Below are 21974 nucleotides of genomic sequence, written 5' to 3' on the forward strand. Positions count from 1 at the left end.
GATAGCTCAGTGAAGCTGCTTATCACGTGCAAATGTATCGCAGCCAAATACTCTAAAAGCATGTTTCTAAATTTAGAGGGAAAGACTTGAGGACCCAGAGAAAAATCCATGTGACCACGGGGAGAAAGGCATGCAAACTCCAAATATACAGGCGTCAGGATCAGGATAGTACCCACAGCCCGCTGTATACCAGGGGAGGTAGTTAAAATCTCGCCACCGTGGTGTTGGGTTGGCTGACTACTGAGGGGGCACCTGTGTCCCCCACTCTTCCAACTTGCTGCATTTTAGCGATTCGACACTCTGCTCATTGTCATGAGCGTCGCTCTTCTGCCCTCTGTTGTTGGAGGGTAACTGCCTCCAACTGCCCAATAGCGTTCTTCATGACATTTACGAGTCTTGAGCAAGTCCACTTAGCTCCGCATCCTTCCCATATTGCAACAGTCCATCTCTTCTCAAGGCCGTACCGCGTCTGTTTAGTCCCCTCTATCCAGCGAAACAGAAACTGGCTGGGCATGTGGTGGCTGGGCATGCGGGGTGACATGACACAACCAATGCAGCATTGCCCATCGGAGGAGTTCACTGATGGGAATGTACTCTTTGGTTCTTTCGGTAAAGTCACGTATAAAGATAAAATAATAAATTAAATAATAGCATACGACGTTTCGATTGCAACACAAGCAATCATCATCAGGTATAAATGAAATAGCAACAAAAATCTAACCAGAAAACTATAGACAGACATATAAGCAGACAGATATCACCAAGATACATAGAGAGAGAGTAACACAGGCACAGAGAGGGAGATCGTCTCTGTGGCGAGGCCTTAAATAGACAGAGGGGGGCGGGGGCGGAGAAAGGGAGGGGTTAGAGAAAAAAATTACATGTCAATGAGTACGGAATTTTCACACTTAAATTCTAACTTAGCAATCTTTGAAATACGTGATCGACCAGGCTATGCGTTAATTGTGTGTTGACCGACTCTCTGTGTTGTATTACATAACATTTCGATATTTTGCTAGGTTATTTAATTTAGTGTGTTCTTTCTCCCTCTCTCCTAATGTTCAAGCTTGCGTACTTTACCACGCGTCGCCGTACTCATTGACATGTTAATTTTTTCTCTAACCCCTCCCTCTCTCCGCCCCCGCCCCCCTGTCTATTAAAGGCCTCGCCACAGAGACGATCTCCCTCTCTGTGCCTGTGTGTTACTCTCTCTCTATGTATCTTGGTGATATCTGTCTGCTTATATGTCTGTCTATAGTTTTCTGGTTAGATTTTGTTGCTATTTCATTTATACCTGATGATGATTGCTTGTGTTGCAATAGAAACATCGTATGCTATTATTTAATTTATTATTTTATCTTTATACGTGACTTTCATATTCTTCATCCCTGCTTGATATTCTCCGAACAAATTGGCCCAGTAAATGTTCAAGTGGGAGTCTTCGGTAACCATCTCAGTGACCATTCCATTATCTTTGGCGTTTGTCTTACAAACTAAATCAACCATAAGAGGTTTTTTGGGTTAGATCGCGTACATATATAAACTAACTAACAAACTCTCAACTAAAAATGAACATTTCATAAACAAAACGGTTATCAACATGACTAACGTTGAATTATCCAGCAATATGGTTTCAATCCTGTCTAAAGGTCTTAACTTTGCTGTTGCCCCACGTACAATCCCTGTCGATGAGATCATTGCTGAAGCGGAATCAGCTTTCCCACCTGATGACGGACGCTTGTGTTGCGCCCGAAACGTCGCGATTTATTTTATTTTATACCTACGTGACTTTACCGAAAGAACCAAAGAGTATGGATTACTGCAGTCACGAAAGCTTCAAATCAAGATTGAACCGCCTTTACGGGGAGGGTTTCTACACATCTGTTAGAGCTTTTAACAGACTGCGAGACAAGAAGGCTCACCTGTTCGAGTCGCCAACCACCCAACATCACCACCACCCATCGTCATCACCATCATCACCCTCATCACCCATCATCACCACCCACCCATCATAACCACCACCCATCATCATTACCACCCATGATATTCACCACCCATGATATTCACCACCCATTATCATCATCACCACCGATCACCACTACAGATCATCATCACTACCTATCTTCTTCACGGATAATCATCATCATCACCATCCCGCATCATCACCACACACCATCATCACTACAAGCCATCACCAACACCCCCCACCATAATCACTTCCACCCATCATTATCACCACCCATCATCACCCATCATCATGACCACCAATTATCATCACCATCCATCACCGTCAGCACCATTATCAAACATCATCAACATCATCCATACCCATCACCACCACCCATCATCACCAACCATCATCATCACCACCATCCATCATTATCACCACTCATCAACACCACCATCGCCACCAACCACCCAACATTACCAACACCCATCAGTATCACCATCCATTATCATCATCATCACCAATCATCACCCATCCTTACCACCACCACCCATCCTTACCACCACCCATCATCCTTACCACCACCCATCATCATCACCACCACACATTATAATCACCATCCATTATAATTAACACCCATCATCATCACCACCCATCATAATCAACAACCATCATCCACACCCATCATCATCATTACCCACAACTACCTATCATCAACACCACCCATTAGCATCACCACCCATCACTATCAACACCCATTATCATCACCACCAATCGTCACCACCAACCATCATGATCACCATCATTAACCATCATCACCACAACCCATCACGCATCATCACCACCCCACATCATGACCACCCATCATAATTACTACCACCCATCAATCATCACCCATCATCATGACCAGGGGTCGGCAACCAAAATAACAAGAAGAGCCATTTCTTTCCAATTCGGTACAAAATTCAGTATTTCAAGAGCCGCAATGCATCTGAGTACATACTGTACATACGTACATATCGTCAAGAAGCAGCCCGTAAAGAGCCGCATGCGGCTCCGGAGCCGTAGGTTGCCGACCCCTGATCATGACCATCCAACACCATCAGCACCATCATCACCATCACTACCCACCCATCACCACCACCCATCACCACCCATCATCACACGACCCTTAATCATCACTAACCACCCAACATCACCGCCACCCATCATCACCACCATCCATCACATCACCAGCCATCATCATCAACATCCATCATCATCACAACCCACCTTAATCACCCATCGCCATCACCAACCATCATCAACACCACCCATCATCATCACCAACCATTATCACCCATGATAAACTAACAGACACACACAGCTACACACATAGAAACGTAAGCTGAAACAGACACACATAACAGACGCAAAAAGATACCTCTTTAAAAACTGATCAACAATAAAATAAACCCATATTAACCGTGCCAGGCTAGGTGCACACAGACAAATCCATTGCACAATAATTGACATGTAACTCAAATTACACTGACTACTACCACCTCAGTCACCTAAACATAACTACTTAGGTAAATAATAACAGCTTAAATTATAAAGTAAATACGCCAATGAGATGTTGTTCATACGCTTCAAATTCAATGCATGAAACACAAGTTAATAATTCCAAACTAGATTCGAAGCTTTCGTGACTGCAGGAATTATTCTTTGCTTCTTTCGGTAAAGTCACGGAGAAAGGAATTAAATAATAAAATACGACGATTCGATTGCAGCACAAGCAACCGCCATCAGGTACACATCAATGAGAAAACAAACATAGTAAACTTGGAAATATAATGCAATACAACACCGAGTCGGCCAACACAACAGTCAACACCTCACCTGGTTGATTACGTCCCTCCAAAGATTGCTAAATTTGAGACAAAACATCTCTCTGCTTGTGTCTGCCTGTGTGTCTATGTTATGTCTCTCTCTCTGCCTGTGTCTGCCTGTGTGTCTATGTTATGTCTCTCTCTCTGCTTGTGTCTGCCTGTGTGTCTATGGTATGTCTCTCTCTGCTTGTGTCTGCATGTGTGTCTATGTTATGTCTCTCTCTGCTTGTGTCTGCATGTGTGTCTATGTTATGTCTCTCTCTCTGCGTGTCTGCCTGTGTGTCTATGTTATGTCTCTCTGCTTGTGTCTGCCTGTGTGTCTATGTTATGTCTCTCTCTCTCTCTTTGCTTGTGTCTGCCTGTGTGTTTATGTTATGTCTCTCTCTCTGCTTGTGTCTGCCTGTGTGTCTATGTTATGTCTCTCTCTGCTTGTGTCTGCCTGTGTGTCTATGTTATGTCTCTCTCTCTGCTTGTGTCTGCCTGTGTGTCTATGTTATGTCTCTCTCTCTGCTTGTGTGTCTATGTTATGTCTCTCTCTCTGCTTGTGTCTGCCTGTGTGTCTATGTTATGTCTCTCTCTCTGCTTGTGTCTGCCTGTGTGTCTATGTTATGTTTATCTCTCTGCTTGTGTCTGCCTGTGTGTCTATGTTATGTCTCTCTCTCTGCTTGTGTCTGCCTGTGTGTCTATGTTATGTCTCTCTCTCAAATGTATCAATCTTTGGAGGAACAAATATGAAGCCTGCGGCCTAGGTGTATACCAGGCCTGACAGCCAGGCCTCACTAAAGTCCTCGCCGCTGGAACGCGGACATCAAAGACGGCACAACGCGAGGGGGAAATGTTAAATTTGTTGCGCAAAATAAAATGTGTTGTGCGAAAATGAGGAATAATTAGAGACTTTAAACACGACGTACAAACAGCTACACGACCTACACACACACATGCCACACTTTATCTAGAAAACACAAACGGCACTCACTCTGCCACACTCTCACTGTCTCACTAACTCTCTATCGCTTTGCCACACTCGTACTCACTCAAGCTCACTCTTCAGAACAGAACAATCTCCACAAACACGTTCTCTCCAACTCTCATTCTCCCACCCTCTTACACTCACCCACGCTGTGTAGATCAGTAAGACAATGCACAATCTCCACACTCACTCACTCCCTCAATCACCCACTCAATCACTCACTCAATCACCCACTCAATCACTCACTCAATCACCCACTCACCCACTCAATCACCCACTCACCCACCCATTCACTCACTCACCCACCCACTCACCCACCCACTCACTCAATCACCCACTCACTCAATCACCCACTCACTCAATCAATCACTCACCCACTCACTCAATCACCGACTCAATCACTCAATCACCCACTCACTCAATCACCCACTCACTCACCCACTCACTCAATCAATCACTCACCCACTCACTCACCCAATCACCCAATCACTCACCTCACCCACCAACGCTGTGTAGACCACGATCGGCGCCTGGATTCGAATTCAGGCCACTGCTGTTTCCGGTCACGCCCGCCAACACCACCGCACCACGTGGCCAGCCAGCCATCCAGGCGCATGAGGGAGGGGCCTCGCGGTAGTGACGTCACGTCTGTTACGTCATAGCCACGTCTCCGCTCATCGTCCAGAGGAATGCGAACGAGGCAGCAGCAGCAGCAGACACCTTTTGATAGCGAATCTTCAACGAGGTGAGCGTCCCTGTTGACGATGTGTGTTGTTTATTTTTTTTGTACATTTTGAACACAAACTAAAACTTCATTATATTTGGTATGTTGGTATTTGGATTTTCTGCAGCCAAATTAGGACGATTAGATTGGTTACTTGGCATGCCCTGATATGTTGCTGTCACTGTCCTTGTTGAGACCCCAAGAGTCAACATTTAAAACGTTCATAACTAACCTGTTTAAATCTCATAGAGTATGAATAACATGTCTTCAATCAATGTGTTCTGATTGCTGGCACAAATGTGCCCTAAATTATATGAATGGAATGTTATTCAACATTGGGGAGGAGTCTGCCTTGAAGTTCAGACCCGAGCTGCTGCCAAAGTTGTCTCTAATCTGATGTCACAGCTACATGGTTGGTACCTCTGACATGAACTGTGTCACTGATACTGGCATAATTTGTCTACATGGGTGGCTGTGTTTCTACTCTCAGATAAAAGCAACCTGATATTAATTAGCATCGTGGTTGCTAAAACTTGCCCAACTTTTGATGAAACTGAAATCCATCTTTGTAGTAGTGAGCCTACTCATCATCGCCTCGGACAGGTGAGCCTGAGAGGGGTGGTTTAAGGATTATATGGGTGTTCATGGGTTCAGTTTCTGAGGGTTTCAAATATGTGGGAGTCCCTCTAAGTACATGAGTTTGAGGGCTTGTGGTATTGGTTTCCAGTTATGGTTGGAAGTTATAACAGATGATAAAAAAAAATCCATATGTAACACAAAAGCAAACTCTAATGACTTGGAAATTGTGTCGGGGTTCCTAACTCCAAAATTTGTCATAATGCAGATCCTCCGTATATTGTCATTTTATTCAGCTGATCATTGATGCAAGATATATGTTGGCATAGAAAAGGCATGAAAATAAGTCACAGTTAATATTACTCATTTATGCTTTGTAGTGTGTGATCGTGTGCTTGACTTTATTTCAGAGGATCTCACCGTTATTTCTATATCATGGTACACTTTACAGGAAGTAGTTACTTTAAATTAATATGTGGTCTGAAAAATACATTTAAACCTTTTCACCACAAACAAAAGCCCCATTCTTTTGATGTGATGGTAATGGGATTTTTTGCAACCAAATTAGGACTATTAGATAGATCAATTGGCATTCCTTGATATATCTCTTTTTCTTCTTCTTGGTTCTTTCGGTAAAGTCATGTAGAAGGAAAATAATGAAATAATAAAAATACAACATAATAAAATAATTCTCACGACGTTTCGGCCACAACGCAAGCAGCCTTCTTTAGGTGGAGAACAGGTCTGTCAAGTAGACAGAGTCTGAATGGCACGCCCCAGGCTTGGAGTGACTATTTATGCTGGGATGGAGGGGCGAAGAGCGCTTTGACAAAATAATTTGCATATCAAGAGGAATTTAGCATATTCATGGGAAATGCAGATATGCGATTAGTACTACTTGTGAAATGCGTAGGAGGATTGGCGAGGGGTTTAAAGTCATTATGCCCATGCATTATGCAGGATTAGCAGTATCAAAGGGAGGGAGTAAGGTTAGAATTAATAAAGGGAAGGAATGTTAATAATATGGCGCCGCAGCAACTAATATGCTTTTAGACTTTACATTGTAATATTACACTATGTATTATTCTACCCACCCAACTGTATACCAAACTGCTGTATATACACTATACAATTACGATACTATATATTACCTTATACATTGTATTAAACATTACACTTTAATACTATTTATTATTATATAATATGCTATACACTATACCATTGACCGTCGCGTGAAAGGTACTAAGAGGAAGCAACGAAATATGTCAATGGGAGAGTGGTGGTAGGAAGCTTGCAGCGGAACAAAGAATCCATTCCCTGTGGAGAATACAAGATATATAGTCAATGTCAGTGAGTGGACTGCGGTGTGAAAGTCACCGTAAACGTGAACACAATCAGTTAAGATCCGAAATGGTTTATTACGTCCTTCCAATGATTGCTGAGCCAGAATCCATCTTCTCGGTTGAAATTGTCTCTATGTTTGTATATGTGGATCGCCTCATGGACGAATCTTTCATGGTAGCTGGATGGCTTGCAGAGAACCTCTGTCTTGGAGAAGTAAATATCATGTGAGCCCACTGAATTGTAACAGTGATCTGCCACGGCTGAGGTGTTTGTCCTACCGTGTTTCAAGTCTGCTTTATGTTCACGGATGCGGTCCGAGACATGTCGTTTGGTTTCTCCAATGTAACTGCTACCACAGAGGCAACTTAGTTTGTAAACGCCAGGGTACTGTATGTCTGGAACCACGTCTTTTACAGACGGGACCAGATCACGGATTTTATGTACTGTGTTGAATCGGACCTGGATCTTGTGTTTTACCAGGATTTTGGAGATATTTTTTGTGACCCCAGCAATGTAGGGTAAGGTGATGGTATTACATTATCGTAATTTTATATATAGCAGTGTGGTATACAGTTGAGTGGGTAGAATAAAATATAATGTAATATAATGTAATATGACAATGTATAGTCAATAAGCATATTAGTTGCTGCGGCGCCATATTATTAACATTCCTTCCCTTTATTAATTCTAACCTTACTCCCTCCCTTTGATACTGCTAATCCTGCATAATGCATGGACATAATGACTTTACACCCCTCGCCAAACCTCCTACGCATTTCACAAGTAGTACTAATTGCATATCTGCATTTCCCATCAATATGCTAAATTCCTCTTGATATGCAAATTATTTTGTCAAAGCGCTCTTCGCCCCTCCATCCCAGCATAAATAGTCGCTCCAAGCCTGGGGCGTGCCATTCAGACTCTGTCTACTTGACAGACCTGTTCTCCACCTGAAGACGGATGCTTGCGTTGTGGCCGAAACGTCGTGAGAATTATTTTATTATGTTTTATTTTTATTATTTTATTATTTTCCTTCTACGTGACTTTACCGAAAGAACCAAGAAGATGAATCCCTGCAGTCACGAAAGTTTTAAATCGAAATCCCTTTTTCTGTCATTGTTTAGAGCCCAATCCAGTCAGCATTTAAAATGTTCATAACTAGCCTGTTTAAATTTAACAGAATATGAATAACACGTCTACAGTCATTGTGTTCTGATTGCTGGCACAATTGTGCTCGAGATGACATGAATTGAATCCTGATTGGAAGCTTTCGTGACTGCAGGAATCCATACTCTTTGGTTCTTTCGGTGAAGTAACGTAGTTAGAAATAAAATAAAACAAATCACGATGTTTCGATCGCAACACAAGCAATCGTCATCAAGTGGGACAACTACAGCAATAAACAACTGCTGATGAAGGCGAGAGAGCTGCCGTGGCACGAGGTTATATAGACTATATATGTAGGGTACATGGGCAGGGCTAGAGATGGGTGAGGGGCAGAGTAAGATCTGCGGAGGTGACGGGAAAGCTAGGGGGAGAGAGGTGTGGGGGGTTGCCAATGAAGCAACAATGCCAATGCAGTAGCAATGCCAAACGCTGGGGATGCGAGGGGAAATTAACTCAGAAAAACAGACCAGCACCCGGCAAATATGATGGAACCACCATAAACAGTTAAGGTTTTACCTGGTTAATAACATCCTTCCAATGATTGCTCAATTTGTATACATCTTCTCGGTTGAAGTTATGTCTATGTTTATATATCTAGATGGCTTCATCAACAAACCTTTGATAGTTGCCCGAAGGTTTCCAGAGTACATTGGTCTCAGAAAATACAATATCATGCGAGCCCACAGCATTATAACAATGGTCAGCCACGGCAAAGGTATTGGTTCTGCCGTGTTTCAGATCTGCCTTGTGTTCGCGAACACGGTCCGAGACATGTCGTTTCGTTTCCCCAATGGAACTGCTACCACAGGTACAACTCAGTTTGTAGACTCCAGGATATTGCATGTTAGGAATTACCTCCTTCACCGATGGGAATAGATCACGGATTTTGTGTACTGTATTGAATCGGACCTGGATCTTGTGTTTGTTTAAGATTTTGTAGCTGTTACATTGGGGAAACAAAACGACGTCTTGGACTGTGTTCGCGAACACAAGGCAGATCCCCCTGCATCCCCAGCGTTTGGCATTGCTGCTGCATTGGCATGTTGCTTCATTGGCATTGTTGCTGCATTGGCAACCCCCCACCTCTCTCTCCCCCTAGCTCTCCCATCACCCCGCAGATCTTACTCTGCCCCCCCTCCCATCTCAAGCCCCGCCAATGTGCCCTACTTATATAGTCTATATAACCTCGTGCCACGGCAGCTCTCTCGCCTTCTTCAGCGGTTGTTTCTTGCTGTAGTTGTTCCACCTGATGACGATTGCTTGTGTTGCGATTGAAACATTGTGATTTGTTTTATTTGATTTCTAACTACGTGACTTTACCGAAAAAACCAAAGAGTATGGATATTAATTGAATTGTGTTTAACATTGAGAAGGAGTCTGCATTTAAGTTCAGGCCCTAGCTGCTGCCATAGTTGTCTCCAATCTGGCATGTCACAGCCACATGGGTGGTATCTCTGACATCAAGTGACCTACGACGTCATGTTCTGGTTATAACAATTAATTTAAGTTTGGTCATATTACCTAAGAACCTACAAGGCATAGGGGGGCCGTCTTGAAGCAGTCGATGAATAAAAATGGGCTGTACATGAACATGCTTGTCGGGATTAGTAGTTAAATATCATGGTTGAGTCTGGCGATTATGTTTAATGCAATAGTCAGTTGGAATAAATATGTTCGCGTCGGTGGATGAAAGAGTGATCGGATGCATACGTGTGAGTGGGTAAACAAGCGAGTGAGTGGACTGTAAAGCAACAGGCACGAAAGTGAGTAGATGGTACAGTGCGTGGTCGAATATGTAATAATTGAGAGGATGAGTGATTAAAAAGGTTGACAAATCTGAGCATTGTTCCAACCTCCCCAGGCCCTCCAACATCAAACAGAAATTTCTCCTTCCCAACAACATGGACAGACAACTCAAGTGGGCTGAGATCTTGGAGGATTATGAGGGTAAGTCCCAGATACCTGCATCACGGGGCTTACATGCAGAGGAGGAGGCTCCCTCATCAATTACTTTTAATAGACATGGATTGGTAGTGATGGGAAGATGTAATGATCGAGTGTGGCAGAGAACGTGGGTTTAGATCTGAGTTTCAGCCATCATTGCTTAAACTGGGGTCTCAAGTTTATGGAATTGATGGTCTATCCATGCTCACAAAATACTGCCACGTGATGAATATTTCTCAATAGCAGCTCCTGTTGTGTGGTAAGAGGTAATTACGGGGATCTCAGAATTAGTTCTGTGAAACTCCATGTGCTTCGTTCTTTAATTTATTACTCGTCCTTTGAATTAATTTTATTTTTTCTGTAGCCCGGGAGTCGTGGCGCCAGTCGACCACGTGGGGAGACATTATGGATAAAGTGGACCCTTTCCCAGGACAAAGTTATGAGAATTGCTCCCCAAAGGTGTGTATGGGGTCTGTGGGGGTCAAACACACCACATTATCTCCATACTAGCGCACCATGTCACCACACCATCGCACCAAACCATCACTACACCTCACATCACCACACTATCTCTCCATGTCACCTTTCTCATCACACCACACGACCACCAACTCAATACACGATCATAGAGCCTCATCATGCCTCTATACCATCACATAACACCGTCTCTCCAGAACATTCCACCACTTCCGCTCTCCATATCACAACACGATCTCTCAACACCATCACCCCATCTCTCCGCCATAACGTCATGCCATATCAAACATGTGAAGGCTCTTGAAGTAGCCATTTATTACCAATGAAGACACAATGACATCAGGAAGTAACATGAATTGTCTGTGCCATTCCAGTTGCCCACTATGGGTGCAGCAGTGATATTTGTCCAGATTATGGGCATCCAGATCTTTACAACGGAATATTCTGTGGAAACTATTGCCTGTGATGATTGTTGCCAAAAAATTGTCATGAAATCGTCATATTCAATCACAGCCTTAAGTACGTGTATGGGGTTTGTGAGGGTATATGAGCATGTAACATGTATTTTGATAGGGTTTGGGTTATTTAGGGGCTAGGGCACTTACAATGTGATAAAAGTATTGATGGATAAGGAGTTATGTTAACATCAGGTGATTGTGTATATTCATGTATGTGCTAAGCAAGTTTGCATGAGTAAATGTAGTTTTTGCATCCGTACATAGATTTGTGAGTGCATTTGTGTTTGGGTTTATGAGCACGTCCATGTTTACGCGCCTGTGGGTATGAATTTTTGCTTGCATGTGCATGTCTGAATGTTTCTTTGCTCATCTTTGCTCGAACAGAGGAGCATTGGGGAGTTGAAGCACTTCAGCGGAGTGAAGCGTCTCCAGGAGAAGCACCTTGTGAAGGAGAAATGCACCATGGAAAAGGAGCACCTCATTGAGGTGCAGCGCCTTGCCAGGGTGAAGTGGCACACAGAGGAGAAGTGCCCCAGAGACAATCTACTCAAGAACCGCCTCATTGAAAAGCACCTCATTGAAGTAAAGTGCTTCAGGGATGAGAAGCGTCTTCGCAAGGTGAAGTGTCTCGAGGAGAAGCATTGGGAGGAGGAGAAGCGTCTTGCCAGGGTGAAGTACCTTGGAGAGGTGAAGCGTCTCCAGGAGGAGAAGTGTCTCAAGGAGGTGGAGCGCATCACTGAAGAGAAGCGCCTCATTGAAGTGAAGCGCCTCGCCAGGGTGAAACACCTCACACAGCAGAAGTGCCTCAGAGACAATCTCCTCAATAATGTGAAACACCTGATGGAAAAGCGCCTCATTGAGGAGACAAGTGTAATGCGGGCGCGGGCGACCTCCCGGATGTGACGTCACGGAGAGGTGGAGTTAGGTGACGTGGGAGGAAAGGTTAAGGTTCTTAAGGGAGGAGACCGGAAGAGGAAGGGAGAACGAGTGGGACTGGACCAGAGTAAGGCCACGTGGGCAAAGCCAAGGGGTGGCAGCGGCGGCCAGCGGTGGCCAGCTAAGGGAGCAGCCAGCGGAGCTGCGAGAGAAGACAGCGGTGGGGCGGCTGGAGAGAAGGCGGACGAGGAGCTGCGGGGAACACAGCCGGCGAGGCTGTGTGTGAGGGAGAGGCTACGAGAGCGACGAGAGGAGAGAGAGGCTGAGAGAACGACGAGGGGAGAAACTGCAGGAGAGCAGTATCAGTGTCAGTATAGAGTCTTATAGAAGGACAGCCGTGCGGGTTAAGAGAGAAGAACCGAATAAAGGACACCAAGCCAGACATCGTGGTCGAGTCCTTTATTACATTGGTGTCGGAAGTGCAACGGCATGTCGAAACAAGTGAGAAAGAAAAATGTTCCAGCGCCGGCATCGGCTTCTTCGTCCGAAGACGAAGACTTCCCTCCAAACATGGATCCTGCCAGGGTGGTGGAGGAGAGCCCTGCTGAAACGAGTGCGGGGACGGGAGTGGAAGATGTAGCCACAGTGTCAGGGCCGCCGACACCATCAGACGCTGATCGGCGATGGCTGCAGGTGGCTGAGCAACTGGAGACTCTCAAGGACGCCCTGGGCCAATTGTGTCATCTCGTCACCCCAAGCACGGCGACGGAGAGAGCGGAGAGTGCTCCACAGGCCGCCACGGGTTCTTCACTCCCGGCGCCATGGGCCACGCGGCAGGAGGCCGCCATCTTGCGCGTGCCGCGGCGGGAATCCGCCATCTTGACCACGCCGCGATTCGACGCCATTTTGAATTTGCCTCCGGAGGAACCATCGGCGGAGGGCGGAGTGAAGCGAAGTCGGAGTCGCCATCTCACCACGGTCAAGGAATTCGCCATTGGGGGCGACTGGAGCGCTTTCGCCTGCAGATTTTTAGCGGCGGTCCGTTCTGCGAGATGGACCGATGCTGAGGCCTTGGAAGTGTTGCCGACTCTTCTGGACGACGAATCTGTTCGATTTTTTCGCTCCATTAAGGCCGAGAAGAAGAGGACATTATATGGAGTTTTTCAAGAAATGGCCGACGCCTACGAGCCACCTGACGACGCGCATCGGCGATTCGCTCAACGACAACGAGCGCCCGAGGAGTCGCCTGTGGCGTACAGGGGTGCAGTGCTTGATTTGGCTATGGCCGCGTATCCAGATACAACGCCTGACCTGCTCGAGCCTCTCATCTTGGGCAAGATGCTCGAGCTGTCGCGGGATCTTGGGATTCCCATGCCGGTGTGCGGGCATGAGAAGCTCACCTCCCGGGCGGCGGCGAAATGTCTGGATGCACAATTCAACCTACGACGATGGAAACAGGTCACGGCGTGGACAGGGGGGCCCGTCGCGGAGGGTGGCGCTCTGGGTTGGGACCCTACGAAGTCGGTATACGTGCCGGATGAGCGGGGCCCTCAGGAGCTGACGGCCGCCTCGGTGCCATGGTCAGGCCGCGGTGGACCGGCCTCTCGTGCTGCACCGCCGATACGCGGGCGGCGCGATGCAAGGCCTGCGCTTCGGCGCAACGACGCCGATTGCTTCCGCTGCGGACGGAAGGGCCACTACGCGAAGGACTGCTGGGCCCGCATCCCGGGTCCGCCACAACAGGAGGCCTCATTACCGGCCAAGCCGCCCAAGGATCCACCGAAACAGGCAAGTCGGCACGCACCAGACACCCGGCAAGGCTTTACACCTCACCCATCACCTTCGTTGTGCGGTCATAGTGTTGTTGTTAAAGAGGGACCTTCGACGGGGCCTTGTCGCTCTGTGACGCAGTGGCGCAAATTGGCACGGAGGGTTGTTGCGGCCGCTACGGGTTCGTCCACCGTGCCGGGGTCTATACAAGGGGTGGACGTGCGCATTTTGGTCGATTCCGGGGCGTCCGCGACTATTATTTCGGATGTCATTTTTCATCTGTTAGGCATCCCACCCGGGGCCGTGCGTCCGGTTTACGGGTCGTGCGTCGCTGCGAACGGGGGTAGTATGGGCATCGTGGGCCAGGTGGACGCTAAAATATCTATTGGGGATGTGTCGGCCTCGGGCGTTGTGTTGATTTCAAGATCCTTGGCAGTTCCCTGTTTATTGGGCACTGATTTTCTGGCTAAGATGCCTATTTTGATCAAAATTAATGAGAATTGTATTGAACTGCCGGGTGGCCGTCAAATTTCGTTTCTGCCGTCGCCCTGGGGGCGACCTGCTTCGGCCGTACAAGTGCAGGCGCTATCCGTGGCATCTGTTGATATTCCACCTGGTTCACAGATGCTTATTCCCCTGCGGTATCGGAAGCCCCTGCCTGGTCGGCTGGGAGCGGTTGGGATCTTGTTGTCACCTTCAGCCTCGATAACGGCCGGATCGGCGCTGGTCGGAGCGCAGACCATCGTCCGGCCAGATCAATTACCGTTTTTGCAGGTGCTCAATGCGGGTACGGAAAATGTCTGTGTCCCAGCCGGCACGGTTGTGGCACATGCCACCACGGCATTTACGGCTCACGATTGTTCGCATAGCCAGGGAGTGGTTGCTGGTGTTTCCGAGCCTGTGGCTTCGGATGACCGCTGGATTGCTAGCTTATGTGACGGAAATTCTTCCCTGTCTGTGGATCAACGGGGTGCGCTTCATAAATTGTTATTGACGTATTCCGATGTGTTTAGCTCCAATGATTTGGATTTGGGACGCACCTCATTGCTTCACCATCACATTGCTACAGGCGACGCTGCCCCTATTCGGTTGAATTCGCACCGAATGAGTCCGGCCGAGCGAGAACACGTTCGGGGGGCAGTGGAGGATATGTTGGCTGCGGATATTATATCGCCGTCGAACAGCCCATGGGGCGCGCCTGTGGTTTTGGTTAAGAAAAAGGATGGCAAATTGCGATTCTGTGTTGACTTTCGAAAATTGAATAAGATATCGGTGGCAGATGCGTATCCCCTGCCGCGTATGGACGACTCCCTCGACGCATTGTCGGGGGCTAAGTATTTCTCTACACTGGACCTCTCTTCGGGATTTTGGCAGCTTCCCCTTGACGAGCCCTCACGGGAGAAGACCGCATTCCGTACGCCGCAGGGGTTGTTTCAATTTAACTGCCTTCCGATGGGGCTGAATGCGGCCCCTGCCACATTTCAAAGGCTCATGGAACTCGTTTTGACGGGGTTGCAGTGGGAGACATGTCTCATATATTTGGACGATATCATCGTCTTCAGCCGCACATTTGATGAACATTTAAGGCGGCTGGAGACGGTGTTCGCGAGGATGCGCTCCGCGAACTTGAAATTTAAACCAAAGAAATGTCACCTACTGCAACGGTCCGTCCGTTATTTGGGGCACATCGTGAGTGCTGAGGGGGTGTCTACGGACCCGGAAAAAACGGCGTGCGTCCGAGATTGGCCGACTCCGGTCACCGTGGGGGATGTACGTCGCTTTCTGGGATTTGCCTCGTATTATCGAAGATTTGTACCGAATTTTGCGACCATCGCGAGGCCCTTGCACCTCCTTACGGGTAAGGGACGTAAGTTTGCGTGGGGACCGCCGGAAGAGGCGGCCTTTCAGAGTCTGCGTAATCTGTTGGCTACCGCCCCAACATTGGATTATCCGGATTTCAATCAACCGTTCATTCTTGATACGGATGCGAGCGACACAGGTATTGGCGCGGTGTTGTCTCAGTCTAAAGGGGGCGTAGAGCGCGTCGTTGCGTATGGTAGCCGGGTCCTGTCGCCCGCGGAAACACGCTACTGTGTCACTCGCAGGGAACTCTTAGCCGTTGTTTTTTTCCTACGTCAGTTTCGACCGTACCTGTACGGCCGTTCCTTTATCGTACGTACGGATCATGCGGCCTTGCAATATGCCCTTAAAATGGATCAACCTTCCGGCCAGCTGTCGCGTTGGTTGGACACGCTGCAAGAATTTTCATTTCAAATTCACCATCGTAAAGGGGTGCGCCATGCGAACGCAGACGCACTTTCTAGGTTGCCGCAGCGCTCCCCTTGCAAATGTGCGTCGGGGACGCAGAGATGTGCGCCCAGCCTACCCCCCCCTCAGCCGGTGGTATTGGCTGTGGAGAAGTCGGATGCTACTGTGGAACCGGGGCCGACTGATGGGGTTTTGAATCTGCCACGGTCTGTTTGGATAAGGGAGCAAATGATGGATGAGTCGTTAGTGTCCTTGCGGAAGCGATCCAAAGTGGAGGTTGGGGGTCCGGTTACGGAGGGTGCGCCGGAAACCGCGGTCCGAGATGGTCTGCTTATGTGGAGGGAAAGTCTCCAGGAACACTGGCGTCTAGTGGTGCCTGCGTCCCTCCGATACGAGTTGATTAGAACTCTCCATTGTGACACGCTATTACATCTGGGTGTGCAGAAGACCTTGTTGACGTTGCAACGTCATTATTTTTGGCACGGCATGTCGACGGATGTCGTGGGGCACGTCCGCGCGTGCCCTGACTGTGCCCGGCGTAAGCCTCCTAAACATCCTTATGTGCCACCCTTACAGTCAATTCGGGTGTCTCGGGTCAATGAATTGGTGGCACTGGACATTTTGGGACCTTTCCCACCTTCGGCGAGGGGTAATAAATATTTGCTGGTCGGGGTTGAGTACCTCTCCCGTTGGCCGATGGCCTGGCCGTTGCCCGATCAATCGGCCGCGGCCATTACCGACGCCTTTTTGTTCGGATATGTTATGGACAAGGGTGCGCCGGAGAGACTCCTTACGGATCAGGGCCGAAATTTTTCTTCGAAATTATTGGCGGAAGTATGCGCGGGCCTAGGGACTAAGAAGGTCCGGACATCCCCATACCATCCGCAAACGGATGGTATGGTTGAGCGGCTAAACCGGACATTGTCTGCCATGCTGTGCCACACGGTGAGTGAGCAACAATCGGATTGGGACCTGCACATCCCGGGGGTGCTTTCGGCGTACAGGATGACTCCTCATGCGGCTACGGGTTATTCGCCATTTTACCTTATGTATGGTCGGGAAAACGTGCCGCCAATGGATGTGCAGATGGGAACCGGTGTGAGGGGACCTTGTAAACCGCTTCCTGACTACATTCGGGACACTGTTCGCCGGGTCTCGGAGGCGCGGGAGAGTGCCCGTGTGGCTACGGCCAAAGCTCAGGCCCGAAATGAGAGGTACGCACGGCGTTCCAAAGGGGAGTGCCCCTGGAAGGTTGGGGACCTGGCCTGGCTCCATTGCCCGCAGGTGCGGCCGGGTACCTCTCCCAAATTTCACAAACCTTGGCGAGGGCCTGTCCGCCTCATTGAGGTTCCTAATCCTCAGTCGGCGCGTGTTCAAATTGGTTCTCGCCGCTGGTTTGTTCACACGTCGCGCTTGAAACCGTATGTTGCTCCCCTACATGATGCATCATCTCCCAATGTTGCCTTGCCGGGGTCTGTTGCTGCCGACTCTCCCCCGCCTGCGTCCATTGATCTTGCTAGAGCGCCTGTCGTACCTGTTCCAGGCAGGCCGGCCTTGACACCGGAGGGGACGAGGCGCTCTGCTCGGAGGGTGCCTGCCAGATCTGCGGGTCCTTCGAGCCCTGCAGCCCTTCCGACCCCGCTGCAGACGCATCCGCGGGACAAGCCCAAGACTGATCCTTCAAGGACACGGGACGTTGGTGGACTTCCAACAGCGACAGGGGGATTTCACCCTGTCGCTCCTCAAACTCAATCACGTTCCCGTTCCGCGGATGGGCCGCCGACCGTCCGGGACGGGCCGGCGACCCGCACACGCTCTAAATCCCTTGTGTTTCGTTGATTGTTATGTTGTATTGTTCTTACTGTGTATTTATTGCCTGCTTCTGCTACGTTATTGATTGTTGAGTTGTGTTGATTGTTCTTACTGTTATATTGCATGCTTGGTGTCCTTTGGTGTGTTACGCTCGGGTTCACCCGCATTACTGTTGGTGTTGTTCAGCCGAGGTCGGCTGGGTTTTTCTCCACGGGGGAGGGTGGTGTAATGCGGGCGCGGGCGACCTCCCGGATGTGACGTCACGGAGAGGTGGAGTTAGGTGACGTGGGAGGAAAGGTTAAGGTTCTTAAGGGAGGAGACCGGAAGAGGAAGGGAGAACGAGTGGGACTGGACCAGAGTAAGGCCACGTGGGCAAAGCCAAGGGGTGGCAGCGGCGGCCAGCGGTGGCCAGCTAAGGGAGCAGCCAGCGGAGCTGCGAGAGAAGACAGCGGTGGGGCGGCTGGAGAGAAGGCGGACGAGGAGCTGCGGGGAACACAGCCGGCGAGGCTGTGTGTGAGGGAGAGGCTACGAGAGCGACGAGAGGAGAGAGAGGCTGAGAGAACGACGAGGGGAGAAACTGCAGGAGAGCAGTATCAGTGTCAGTATAGAGTCTTATAGAAGGACAGCCGTGCGGGTTAAGAGAGAAGAACCGAATAAAGGACACCAAGCCAGACATCGTGGTCGAGTCCTTTATTACACAAGCTTCATGGAGGAGAAACGCCTTCGTGAGGTGAAGCGTCTCAAGGAGAAGCATCTGGAGGAGCAGGAAAAGCGTTTCACCAGGGTAAATTACCTCACCGAGGTAAAGCACTTTGCCAACACGAAGCGGGTCGAGGAGGAGAAGCGCCTCATGGAGAAGACGCGCCTTGTTGAGGTGAAACTTCAAGAGGACGAGGAGCGCTTCATGGTGGAAAAGCACCTCGTGGAGGAAAAGCACCTTGTGGAGCAAAAGCACCTTGTGGAGGAGCAGCGCCTCGCCAAGATGAAGCAACAGTGGCTCCGGACAGCTACCACCAGCAGCCCTGCCGGCAGCACCACCAGCACCACCACCACCGCCGCCGCCACCTCCGCCACTGCCGCCACCTCCGCCACTCTTGTGCAGGGCCCGATTGCTCCGAGCTTTGGAGAAGAGGGCTTCCAAGAAGAGAATGCAAACTCTGGAGCCACTGAGCCACGGTAAATCACTATGCATGTCCTATGTGTGGTTATTTATTTATATTGATGCTTGTTTTACTCAGGACGAGCCTCCCTAAGTCTCAAGACTTTTTTTCAGGAGGGTCCTGCCAAGGTTGCTCGCAGTAGGGAATGAAGTTGCTACTGTTTTTGATCCAAATTAGGCGATTTGCATTGCTTGTGTGGATCAGTTACAGGGAGAAAGGTGCAGCACCCTTCCAGAATAGGGGGCAACACACTCCACAGAGAGAATATGGCCAAACATGGAAAACACGTTCCTTCGGAGTGGGCAGGTAGGAACTTGGTTGGACAGCACATTCGTGCACGACAGAAAGCTCGCGGTCACGTGATGCACTTCAACCAATCCCTGAACATACATGTTTGGGAGGGGCGATGCACGCCAGACAAATAATCCCTGGTGGGCAGTGTGAAACTGTTGTTCCTACCTGTATAATTCCACTCGTTGAGTTATCCTTCAGCGATGAGGACTCCAAACTGATTTTCTTCTCACCCAATCCGTTCGACCACCACTCGGCAGGTCACAACACTTTTCTCTCAGCTTCCTCCACGCACTGCTCAAATTTGGAAGTCCATCCTACGGTTTCAAATCTAATTATCTTGATCATTTCCATAAATATTTTGATTTCACACTTGATGATGATTGCTTGTGTTGCAGTCGAAACGTCGTGATAATTTTATTTTTTATGTTCTTATTATTTCCCTTCTACGTGAGAATATGAATGCCATAAACATGTTAACTCTTATCGACTACAACTTTGATTGTAGTGATGTTCATTGCTGACATGTTGGTCTTCTGGATCTGTGCTCAGCAACCATAACGAATGAAAACAAGCCACGCATATTCCTTCGAGTAAAATTGTCCACTGGAAAAATATCACCTCGTGGAGATGCCGGGGATTGACCCCGGGGCCTCACACATGCGAAGCGTGCACTCTACCACTGAGCTACATCCCCATGGTGGTTCTACCTGGGCGCAGTTCCACCTCGATACGGGGTGAAACTTCGTCATCAGCTTCTTCCTCTCCCTCGTCACCCCACTCACTCTCCTGTTGGCCCTGGGCCCTGTACACATCAAGTCTGCACAGAGTCCGAATTCACCCTCAGGTATCGTTCATATAGGGTTATACTGGTAGGAAGCACCTGGTTCCACCAGCCCGCAGGGGATTATTGTGTCCGTCCATCCATCCGTCGTGAATCCAAAAATGGGAGGGGTGGGGCTGGGTGGAGAGGGGAGGGTGGGGAGGGGATGGGAGGGGCTGGGTGGGGGAGGGTGGGGAAGGGCTGGTCACCCCGTGGTGCCTTTATAAAACTCAACGTTTAACCGACTCACGCCGGCTTGTGGCCAACCTCACAGTTGGCCATATTTGCGAAATACACCACGCTGCCTGGCCATTGACCGAGAAAACCAACGTTCCTTCCAGCTCCCTCCGCAGGAATGTGTTTACGAGAGTTCATGTGCACCCCGATTACAGGGACATGGACACAGCCAATTGATTTTGAAAATCAACCTTTGTTGGAAACATACATTTTTTAAAAACTTCCAACAAGGATTCCAGATCCAACATGGAGATGCCGGGGGTTTGACCCCGGGGCCTCACACATGCGAAACGTGCACTCGACCACTGAGCTACATCTCCATTCTGGTTCTACCGGGGCGTAGATCCACCTCGGTACGGGGTGAAACTTCGTCATCAGCTTCTTCCTCTCCCTTGTCACCCCACTCACTCTCCTGTTGGCCTTGGGCCCTGGATACATCGAGTCTGCACAGAGTCCAAGCAAAATGTATTTCTTTGAAACAAAATAAATAACAAGAATACATGTGGATGGATACTATAATGCTGTCCTAATTCATTATTATTGGAAATATTTAATTCGGAAATAAAAGTGTTCTGGATACTTTTAAGCACTTGCTTTCATCTCTAAATGTTAAAGTTAACCATTTGATCACTGTGTGCATTGCTGGTTATACAAATAGCAAGTTCCTGAAATCAACACAAATTCATCCGAAGGTATCGTTCATATAGGGTAATATTTACGAGAGTTCATGTGCACCCCTATTACAGGGACATTGACACAGCCAATTGATTTTGCAATTCAAACTTTGTTTGAAAAAATAATTAAATAAAAGCTTCCGACATGGAGATGCCGGGGATTGAACCCAGGGCCTCGCACATACAAAGCGTGCGCTCTCCCACTGAGCTACATCTCCACCACGCTGGCAGCCAGCCAGGTAGCCAGCCCCCTTAAATATCGGCCCCTCCCTTTACCCCCCTCCCTTAGGCCACTCCCCTGACCCCCCTTCCCTTAGGCCCGTCCCCTGACCACCCGCCATATCCTTAGGCCCCTCCCCTGAAGCCCCCCCCCCCCTTAGGCTCCTCCTCTGATTTCCCCCCCCCCCCCTCAGGCCCCTCTCCTGACTCCCTCCTTCCTTAGGCCGCTCCCCTAACCCTCCTCCCTTAGGCACCTCCCCTCTCCGTACCCGGCAGTAGGTCTCCACCAATCAAAGAGCTGTTTGTAAGGTCTCCACCAATCAAAGAGCTGTGTGTATTATATATTTATTTATGCACGACAGACA

General features: G+C 48.6%; 1 protein-coding gene and 2 non-coding genes across 5 annotated transcripts in view; 1 reads left to right on the forward strand and 2 right to left on the reverse strand.

Moving 5' to 3' along the window:
• The window catches only part of LOC133360779 (S phase cyclin A-associated protein in the endoplasmic reticulum-like), a 34103-nt gene extending 19541 nt beyond the window's left edge, over positions 1–14562 (forward strand). For 2 of the 3 annotated variants that reach the window (XM_061579650.1, XM_061579649.1), the window contains 3 exons: positions 10462–10547; positions 10909–11003; positions 11864–14561. In XM_061579650.1, the coding sequence (XP_061435634.1) occupies positions 10502–10547; positions 10909–11003; positions 11864–12382 (660 nt within the window). In that variant the 5' untranslated portion in view covers positions 10462–10501 and the 3' untranslated portion in view covers positions 12383–14561. Of the gene's footprint in view, positions 1–5305; positions 5535–10461; positions 10548–10908; positions 11004–11863 lie in introns of all 3 variants that reach the window. The other variant, XM_061579648.1, reaches the window with a different exon arrangement.
• Positions 14563–20281: 5719 nt separating this feature from the next.
• On the reverse strand, positions 20282–20353 carry TRNAA-CGC (transfer RNA alanine (anticodon CGC)). The gene has a single exon. It is a non-coding gene; the product is annotated as a tRNA-Ala (tRNA).
• Positions 20354–21536: 1183 nt separating this feature from the next.
• Positions 21537–21608, reverse strand: TRNAT-UGU (transfer RNA threonine (anticodon UGU)). The gene has a single exon. It is a non-coding gene; the product is annotated as a tRNA-Thr (tRNA).
• Positions 21609–21974: the final 366 nt, after the last annotated feature.

Source organism: Lethenteron reissneri, chromosome 69 (assembly GCF_015708825.2).
Source record: "Lethenteron reissneri isolate LAM-NWPU_2019-01 chromosome 69, ASM1570882v1, whole genome shotgun sequence".
Classification (NCBI taxonomy): Eukaryota; Metazoa; Chordata; class Hyperoartia; order Petromyzontiformes; family Petromyzontidae; genus Lethenteron; species Lethenteron reissneri.